Below are 10,648 nucleotides of genomic sequence, written 5' to 3'. Positions count from 1 at the left end.
TATTGCTCTAATTAGTTAATTAGTTAGCAGATAATCGTTAGTTTATAAGAGACCAACACCCATTAATTGAATAATATTCTTGTTAGGAAGATGGGACCTAGAGTGCTTCCGGAAGGGTTGTTATGACTCTACTGGGATCTTTTTCGCCTTCGTGTTACTTTTTCGATTCTCAGTCTCGGATGAATGTCAAATGAGGAAGGTATCTACCGAAGACACTTTTACGCTCAAGTCAGTAAAAGGTGTTCGACACTCAGTAAAAGGTGATCGACACTCGGTAGATGTACTGTAATAATGACGTACTTGTTCCTTGATATGTGTGCTATTTATATTATTTTAATGAACTTACCTCATTGGATCCGATTAGTGAAATTATCACACTTATGATTGCATTACCTAAATTTAATGGTAGTTTAGCTTCACTGACCGTGATTTGAAAGTTAATAATTATATGTATGAAATTATCACACTTATGATTGCATTACCTAATTTTTAATGGTAGTTTAACTCCACTGATCGTGATTTGAAAGTTAATAATTATATGTATCAGTCAACCAGATCGTCCATGGTCAGCTCGATCAGGAAAATCGAGACACGTCGACCATACCAGTACAAACTACCAGCTTATTTAAAATTCTGCTATAAAATACTGCTCTTTAAACAGATTAAGAAATCAAAGTAAATTAATGCAGAAGTTAAGTCTCAGGTATGATGAGGTATGCCAGATTTAGACACCAAATAGTAAATAAGTAGGCAAGACACATGACTTGATTAGTATATTTAGGTCATTTAATTTTCTTTTCTAGTTCTTCAATCTTTGATAACATTCTGGGAGAATTTGTCAGAAGAAGAAAAAGTCATCTGCATAAAATTTCCAAACCAAAATTGAGCAGGTGAAAAAATAAAATAAAATATAGATTAGTTGTTGCACTCTTTCTCTCTCTCTCTCTTTCCAATAGTGCTCCTCAAAAGAAACTACAGAATCTCCTTCTCATGGTGCCCCCAAAAGTCAAAACAAAAACTCAATTCAACAACAAAAATTCCACACAGTCCCTTTCATGCAAACAACACAGTTTGACTAGGAATGGTGTTGGTGTTGGTGCTGGTAGATCTATGACGAGGATTTGGTGGCCTACTACCTATGAAGTTAGTGGCACTTCCTTTTCTTGCATTCAAAGAAGAACATGAACCCCTTGAACTTGCTGAATGCATCATTCCCCTCTTGGAAACAGCCCTTGACACCCCTTCACTCTCAGCCAACCCTCCTCCATAGCTCTTGCAAGACTTCAACCTCTTGTTATAAGGGTTTTCTGGCTTTGCAAGATCCTCCAAACTCCTCACATTTGTCAGTGAAGTGAAAGACTGCGACTTCCCCTGGTAGAATTTTGATAACCCCCTCCTGTATCACCGCCACAGCACACAAACTTTAGCAAATCCACAGACAAAAACACCCAAATTTTAAAAACTGACAAGTGCTTGTAGCCATGGACTAACTTTATTTTCATAAGAATATCATAATAAGAAATACCTCTTCTTGCTGGCACTAATTTCCTTTTAAAGATCCAGCCACTAAAAAGAAAAATTGTTCTTTGAAACCAAGGTTTTTTCTATTCACTAAGAGTTAGGATTCAAATAGGTATTTGAACTAATTACTTAAATGTCTACTGTGAAAGATTTGAAGACACTCAAAAGGTGAATTATCTAAGAAGTTAGAATTAGAATTAAAAAGTGTAACCATTTGCCTAAAAATCCAAACCCATTGTATTTTTACCAACCTCTTGTTCATAACCATAGCCTAATTTGACGGTTTAAGAAAAACCAAACAAAATGAAGAAACTTAAGAACAAGCAAACTTGGTGAGAGAAATCAAGAAACTTACTTGATGGGAAGTTGGTGAAAGATAGAAGACATGTCACTCAATGGATCAGCCACAACTGCAAGTTGATGATGATCATCTGAGGATGATGATGAAGAAGAGGGAGGAGAAGTCACCTCTTCAAGAGAGTCACAGTCCAATGACGATGACCCATTTGAAATTCCAGAAACAGAGGATGATGTTGTAGAGGAAGAAGAAGAAAAAGACCCAACAACAAAAACATCATCATGGTACACATGAACTGGTCCTGTCTTTTGGACTTGCTCCATTGATCTGCAATGCTTTGTGTCTGGTGTTCTTGATCACAAACAAAATTTGACTATCTAGCACTTTGTGACTACAATCACACCCACAAACACATAAAATATTTAATATATATAGCATACCCTTTTAATCTCCGAGAAGAACTATAAATGGAATGAATGGAAGGTTTGAGAAATCTTAGGATGATTTATAAAGAAAGTGCTAAGGTGGCGGATAAGATTAAAGGATCTTTTCCACTTTTGTTGCTAATATTCTTCTATGGAAAGAAACAGTGAGATTCGGCTTTATCCTAGTATGATCTTTTGTCTTCTCGTTTATCTCTAATCTCCAATCTCTGCTTAACACCTCTCTCTAGCGCGTGATTTTCTCACGTTTCAATGCACAACTTGTTTTCACACTGTATTTAATTAATAACATGCTGCTCAATTTTAATTTCAAAATTCAAGCCAGTCAAAGGTCTTATCTTGGTCATACTGGTTATTTATATAGAAAATTTTATAAATATAATCAAGTAATTAACTTGGTTAGTTTTGATTAGTGTTGTTATGAAATTTGATTTCAATGATAATTACATTTAATGATATTACTTTTAACTAAGTATATTTACTTTTTGAAGTGGTTTATTTTACATATGTTTTAGTAGTTTCTAGTATTTAATGAATTTGTATTTGAATTTCCTGAAAAATAAATGGATTTTCAGTGGAATTATGTTCACTTTATTATTTAATATTAAGGCGTGTTATTAAAATTAGAACATATTAATGTGAATTTTTCTTCCTTAAATTTCAGTTTAAAACTCTGCACCGTTTCTAATATTTTACACAGATCCTTTCAAATAAACAATAATAAAATTGATTTTGATAAAGAAGGTGTGTAACAAAAAATAGTTTCAAACCTAATGAAAAATGTTATAATGAATTCTAATAACACCATTATTCCTTAAAATATTAATCATCATACTTAAGAAAATAAAACAACAAATTTGAATTAAAAAGTCAAACATCTTATAAATATTCAGATTTTTTACAATCATATAATTAATTATTAAATATTTCAAATTGATTGTAATTTGAACATAAAACTACAGAGAATATGTTTACTGGTAGAAAGATATAAAAGAAAACAATATTTAAAATCTCCATTTATAATCAATACTCAACATAATAAAATGAACCAACTATTAATAATCTCTAACTACCTTTAATGAGTGAAGGGAGAGCGTGAGAGCAACGAGTGAAGGAGCGCGTGGAGAATGAGGTTTGAAAAGAGTTGTGGATAAGGTCGAAGTCGTGACATGGCAACGGCGTGAGTTGAATTTTGACTGAACGGAACGGAATGATGATGAACGGAATGCGCGGCGCCCACTGAGTTGAACAAATGTGAAATTGGAAAATTTGAAAGGAAGGCATTGTTTGTTTGGTTGCCTTCTTTTGAGGGCAACATGGCCCCAACTTTACCCTTTTCTGTCTGCCTTTCTCTTCACCCAAACAAACACCGGTTCCTCTTTTTGAGCAAAACCTTCTCCACTACCATGTTAATGTATATATATATTCCTTTCATATTTCTTTTTTTCATCATATTCTTATCACCATTTTTAATTAAATCTTATCATCACTTTTTGATATAATAAATAACTAAATATTAATTTAAAAATACTTGTCTTTTTACCACCCTTGTTGAGTTATTATAATATACAACATTATTGAATATTGCTTTACTCATTTAATTTAAAAGTTGTCAATACATTAAAAAAATTATTAAATAAAAATAATTAGTTATTATATTCATTAAATTAAAAAATATTTTATAAATTAAAAAATTATTAATATTTAAAGTAAATTTTATTATTAATAAAAAATTATTAAGCAAATGCTCAAACATAACACTTAACCTTCCAGCATACGGATGACTCACTAATGTCTCTGCTAAATCATGATTGTGAGAACCACAAATTAATTCAACTATTCACCCATGACCACCTTTGACTGGTTTGCCTCGCAATATAAAAGGACACTCACACTTCATACTTGCAGTTCGGTTGATATCTCCGTCTTTTTAATATGATTTGTATTTACCTCCTCTCTCACAACTTAATAATACAAGTTTGTATTTACCTCCCCTATCACAACTTAATAATACAAGTTTGTATTTACCTCCCCTCTCACAACTTAATAATACATACGTTATCCTTTCTCGTTGCCCTGTCCATGTATCTGACCTTAATATAACAATAACAAATTCATAACTATAACCAACATTTCTCGCCTACTCTAACAACTCATCTCGATTACGAAATACCAACAATAACATATGCCAAATTTTTAAATCATTCATAAACTACAATTCACTGGCCTAACATTTACCTTACCTCATTTGTAGTAAACGTCTCACTACACTCATGTGTCCTATGTTCATTATCTAACGTGTTATAAGTTATTAACTGCTCCAGATTAACATAATCTAATCCATCCCATGTAACAGTATAAAAAAAAGAGAGTAAAGAAGCAGAGTCGTTGCCTCCCCCCTGCACGCACCATTCTTTTCTTCCCTTTCTTTCTCCCTCCATTTCTCTCCCAATCTTCATCTATTTTAGAATCTGATCATACCACGTTGTAGCTGAGGAATTAAGGAACATTTCTACCCGATCAGATTTTTAAACAGAGTAAGTTCATTTTTACTCTAAATATCCTTTGTTCTCTGTTTTTCCTTAGGATTTAGTCTTCAATATTGGTGGGGTCAGTTGAGAAGTTTAACCCTCTCAACTTATTCTACTATATACTGAATTTTTGTTTTGTTTGGATAACTTGCTTTAGGCCCGTAAATCTTGAAGCTTATCCAAACGGTGGGGAATAAAATTCCAAAAGTTGCTTGGAAAGCAAGCAATTGAGGTAAGAGAAGCTAAATTTAATTTTTCATAGCACCCTAGGATAGAAGATCTGAATGCGGAAGGGACGTGGTCCTAATATTCAATTTCTCTTGCAGGGATGTTGTGTGTTTATTTATATTGGGTTGTTTGTTTATATATTATTTAAATTTGTGGAAATATTGGATTTTGATGATTTACTATTAAAGTGTTATTTTTTTATGTCAAATAAACTTTTGAATATTGTGGATAACTTTTTGAATGATATTGTATGACGGAATGATATGGAATTGAATTCATACATTTGGGATAGTGTATGGACTGATGTTTGCTGTGTATTAAGTATTGATGCCTATGTGGTAACAGAGATCTCCGAGCTTCATTGATGATCTAAGTCACATAGACTAAGATATCAGGTGGTGAGAAGCTGATGGGGGAGTTCATGCACACCGTGACATATGAGATGCACGACTTGGGTTGTATTGAACTTACCCTAATCCTTTCTGTTGGATTCGCTGGTAATCTTTGAATCAAGTGTTAGTCTTTGGTATGACTTATTTAATACGGGTCTTCCGGAAGACGTTGTTTGTTGAATATTCTGGATGTGTAGATCCATGTGAGATCTATGTGATTGATTTATGTTGAAATTTGAAGAAGATTAAATAATTGAGAAATTAGCCATGTAATTTGATTTTCTATTTTAATTTAATTTCGTATATTATAAAATTTTATTTTCACTAACTTACCCTTGCTTTTTGTGTTGTGTTTAAACTGCGATAACTGTACTATGTACACGAGCAGATGACCATACAGGTGCAGGAGAGCCTTAGAGGTTTCAGAGTTTTATTTTGAGTTGTGGATATGTAAATATTTGTATTTCTATAAATCCTAATAATGTATTAGGAATATTTTAAAAAACTCCAAGTTTGTATAGAAACTGGTAGAACTGATATTGTAATAGTTATATGTAAATTATGGGGTGTTACATTTAATGGTATCAGAGCGGTTCATCCTTAGGATAACCTGAGGGTAGTGGGTTTATTCTGTTTCTCCTGCGTGTAGATTTTTGTTTACGTCTAGCCAAACTTAGTTAAAAGTTTATAATAAGATGTTTGACAAAGTTGTTTTTCTTGAAATCTTGTTTGTGTTCGAGTCAAGTTAGTTGTTATGAATAAAGATGAAAGTATTAAGAATGAAAAGAATCTTGATAGAGTGGTGAGGGTGCACACTCATGACTGGATCAATATTATTTTCTATCTTAATTCTAAATAGCTAAAGTATATTTTAGAGATAAGTTTTGATTGGTTTTCACCTGTTTCGTATGATTAATTCCTTAAAGTTAATTCATCTTAAAGATATAGTTGGAAATTTTTAGTAATTTCTAATCCAATTCTTTATGTGCCTAGTAGATGGCACGTAGACCACCTACTCCTCCTCCACCAGTAGATATGCCCAACTTAGCTCGGGCAATAGAGATGATGGCAGCAACCTTGCAACAACAGAGTGCTACTATGGCACAACAACATCAGGCCGCCCTTCATCAATTAGAAACAGCTAGATTAGCAGCAGAAGCATCTCAGCTTCATCAACAACCCCATACCTTTAGTCTGGAGGATTTTCTAAGACATAATCCACCCAGATTTAATGGCAAGGTAAATCCAGATGGAGCAGACCAGTGGGTGAGAGACATAGAAAGAATCTTTGAAGCTACTCAATGCCCTGAAGAGAGAAAGTTATCTTATGCCATCTATATGCTTATTAAAGAAGCTGAGTTTTGGTGGATAGGCATGAAGCAAATGATGGAAGACAAAGGAGAAGATGCCACTTGGGAGAACTTCAAAGTAAGATTTCTGGAGGAGTATTTTCCTGATAGTGTCAGGTATGCAAAATAAATTGAATTCATGCAGTTGGAACAAGGAAATCTTTCAATCACTGAATATGCTACTAGGTTCAAACACCTAGCTAGATTCTACACCCAGATCATGACTGAGGCTTGGAGGTGTAGAAAATTTGAGTTTGGATTGAAGCAAGAACTTAAAGAAGTGGTGAGAAGATGCCACTTGGGAGAACTTCAAAGTAAGATTTCTGGAGGAGTATTTTCCTGATAGTGTCAGGTATGCAAAATAAATTGAATTCATGCAGTTGGAACAAGGAAATCTTTCAGTCACTGAATATGCTACTAGGTTCAAACACCTAGCCAGATTCTACACTCAGACCATGACTGAGGCTTGGAGGTGTAGAAAATTTGATTTTGGATTGAAGCAAGAACTTAAAGAAGTGGTGATTCCTATGTCCATTAGAGATTTCCCTGCTCTAGTGGAGAAAACAAAAGTAGTGGAGAGTTTGAAAATTAGTAACAGACTTGCTAAGCCTCAAGTGGGAGGACCTTCTAAAAGCATGCCTAAATATGAAGATAGAAAGAAACCTTATTTCATACATCAATCTTAGAACAACGAAAGATCTAGTTCCCAATCACCACCTAGTTTCAAATGTTTTAAATGCGGTGGGCCACATGTTGTTAGATTTTGCCCCCATTCAGTGTCAAATGTGACATGTGATAGATGTCACAAGTATGGTCATGCAACAAAACACTGTCGTGCCCAAGTGGGAGCTCTAAATTATGGCGGAGTGCAGCAAGTACAACAAAATAGTAATAAAAAACCCAGAGCTGTTGGAAGAGTTTTTGCCATTAATGGAGTTGAAGCTTCACAGTCCGATAGCCTTGTCAGAGGTATTTGTTCTATCCTTGGAACACAATTATTTGTATTGTTTGATTCTGGGGCAACCCATTATTTTATATCTTTTGATTGTGCTAAGAAGCTTAAGTTGCCAGTCCGAGAGTTAGAATTTGAGTTGGTGGTATCTGCACCAACAAAAGGTATTATAGTAACTTCTTCCATGTGTGATGAGTGTCCAGTAATTATAGATGGGCGGAGATACAAAATCAACATGATTTGTATACCTCTAAAAGATTTGGAGGTTATATTGGGAATGGATTGGTTGTCTGCTAATCATATCCTTATAGATTGTGGTCGAAAGAAGTTAATTTTCCCTGGATTAGAAGGAATGCAGGTTATCTCAGCTCAACAACTTGAAAGAGAGATACAAGAAGGTGAAAAAAAATTTATGCTCTTGGCTTGTTCTATAGTTACTGATAAAGTACAAAAAGATATGTTTGTAGTTCAGGAGTTTATAGATGTATTTCCTGATGAGATTCCTAGACTTCCACCTAAAAGAGAAATAGAGTTTGCAATAGACTTGATTCCCGGAGCAGGCCCTGTGTCAATTTCTCCATACCGAATGGCACCCGTGGAGTTAGTTGAACTGAAGAAACAAATAGAAGACTTATTAGAGAAACAATTCATTCGACCTAGTGTTTCTTCATGGGGAGCTCCAGTGCTATTAGTGAAGAAGAAGGATGGTTCATCATGTCTATGCATAGATTATAGACAATTAAACAAGTTAACAATAAAGAATAAATATCCTCTTCCTAGAATTGATGATTTGATGGATCAGTTGCATGAGGCAGTTGTCTTTTCTAAAATAGATCTGCGCTCAGGTTATCACCAAATTTCAGTGAAAGCGGAAGATGTTTAGAAGATTGCTTTTAGATCAAGGTATGGTCACTATGAATTTTTGGTCATGCCATTTGGTGTGACTAATGCTCCAACTATTTTCATGGATTATATGAATCGGATATTCAGACCTTTTCTTGATAAGTTTGTGGTAGTGTTCATAGATGACATCTCAATCTATTCTCATACAAGGGAAGAACATCTTAGAATCGTCTTGAACATTTTGAGAGGAAAACAATTATATGCTAAACTTTCAAAATGTGACTTCTGGATGTCAGAAATACAATTTTTAGGACATGTCATCTCTGCACAGGAAATATCAGTAGATCCTTCTAAAGTGGAGGTTGTACTTCAGTGGAAGCGTCCTAAAACAGTTACAGAAATTAGAAGCTTTGTCGGGTTAGCAGGAGATTTATAGAATGCTTTTCTAAAATAGTGGCTCCTTTGACCCAATTGACTAGAAAGGATCATCCTTTTGCATAGACTGAACAATGTGAGAGAAGTTTTGAAGAGTTGAAAAGAAGGTTGACTAATGCTCCTGTATTGACAATCCCTGATACCAATCAGTCTTTTGAAGTTTTTTATGATGCTTCCTATCAGGGATTGGGTTGTGTTTTGATGCAGAATAAGAAAGTTGTTGCCTACGCTTCTCGTCAGTTAAAGGTGCATGAAAGAAATTATCCAACTCATGATCTAGAATTGACAACAGTTGTCTTTGCTTTAAAAATATGGAGGTATTTTCTTTACGGAGTTAGTTTTAATGTGTTCAGTGATCATAAAAGCTTGAAATATTTGTTTGATAAGAAGGAGTTAAATATGAGGCAAAGGAGATGGATTGAATTTTTAAAAGACTATGATTTCCAGCTAATATATCATCCTGGGAAGGCAAATGTGTTGCAGATGTGTTGAGTCGTAAAAAGATACAAATGTCAAATTTATGATTAGAGAGCTAGCATTGATTGAAGATTTGAGGAGTATGAATTTGGAGGTTTCCATGTCTTCAAATTGCATTAGTTGTAATACACTTGTTATAACTAATGAATTTCTGGAGAAGGTGAAGGAGAAACAATTGGAAGATTCAAAATTGAAGAACTTCATGGGCTTATTAAATACTAACAAAGCTAAAGACTTCTTTTTAGGAGTGGATGGTATGAGATTCAAAAATAGAATATGCATACCAGAGGATAATGAACTAAAGCAAACAGTGTTATCTGAAGGTCATAAAAGCAAACTCAGTTTACACCCAGGGATGACCAAGATGTATCAAGATCTCAAGAAGTCTTATTGGTGGCATGGCATGAAGAGTGATGTAGCTAAGTTTGTAGCTGCTTGCTTGACTTGTCAGAAATCAAAGATTGAACATCAATGGCCTGGAGGCATGTTAACTCAGTTAGACATTCCAGTGTGGAAGTGGGATAGTATCTCAATGGATTTTGTTACCCACTTACCACGTACTTTGAGGAAGCATGACTCTGTTTGGGTCATAGTGGACAGGTTGACAAAGACGGCACACTTCCTACCTATTGACTTGAGAATCTCTATGCGGAAATTGGCCAAGATTTACATAGATGAAATAGTCAGATGGCATGGTGTACCCTCCAGCATAGTTTCATATAAAGATCCCAGATTCACCTCCAGATTCTAGCAAACACTTCAAGAAGCCTTGGGGACTAAACTCAGACTTAGTTCAGCATACCATCCTCAAACTGATGGACAATCAGAGAGAACTATCCAGTCCTTAGAGGATTTGCTTAGGACTTGTGTATTAGATCATTTGGGCAGTTGGGATGAAATTCTACCTTTGGTAGAGTTCACTTACAATAACAGTTACCAAGCTAGCATAGGAATGGCTCCTTTCGAGGCATTGTATGGAAGAAAGTGTAGGACACCTCTGTGTTGGTTTCAGGATGGTGAGAGTGTGTTAATTGGACCAGAATTAATACAACAAACCAATGAGAAAATCAAAATGATTCAGGAAAGATTGAAAACATCTCTCAACAGGCAAAAAATTTTATGCAGATCGAAGAAGAAGACCTTTAGAATTCTTTGCGGAGGAGCATGTCTTTTTGAGAG

The 10,648-nt window shown here is 34.6% G+C and overlaps 2 protein-coding genes across 2 annotated transcripts; one reads left to right on the top strand and one right to left on the bottom strand.

Annotated features, from left to right (window-relative positions):
- Nucleotides 1–882: 882 nt before the first annotated feature.
- LOC137831636 (protein OXIDATIVE STRESS 3-like) lies at nt 883–2,429 on the bottom strand. Its single transcript, XM_068639393.1, has 2 exons — nt 1,877–2,429; nt 883–1,396 (listed from the first exon to the last, which is right to left on the bottom strand). Exons 1-2 carry the CDS (start codon nt 2,140–2,142, stop codon nt 1,054–1,056), a joined length of 609 nt encoding a protein of 202 aa, XP_068495494.1. The 5' UTR covers nt 2,143–2,429; the 3' UTR covers nt 883–1,053.
- A 3,372-nt stretch (nt 2,430–5,801) lies between these two features.
- LOC137833504 (uncharacterized) lies at nt 5,802–7,448 on the top strand. Its single transcript, XM_068641848.1, has 3 exons — nt 5,802–5,813; nt 6,530–6,841; nt 7,143–7,448. The coding sequence occupies exons 1-3, from the start codon at nt 5,802–5,804 to the stop codon at nt 7,446–7,448; spliced, it is 630 nt and encodes a 209-aa protein (XP_068497949.1).
- The last annotated feature ends 3,200 nt before the right edge of the window (nt 7,449–10,648 follow it).

This window comes from Phaseolus vulgaris, chromosome 6, assembly GCF_000499845.2.
Source record: "Phaseolus vulgaris cultivar G19833 chromosome 6, P. vulgaris v2.0, whole genome shotgun sequence".
Taxonomy (NCBI): Eukaryota; Viridiplantae; Streptophyta; class Magnoliopsida; order Fabales; family Fabaceae; genus Phaseolus; species Phaseolus vulgaris.
The sequence above is the reverse complement of the archived record's forward strand: the minus strand, read 5'-3'. Positions and strand labels throughout refer to the sequence as shown.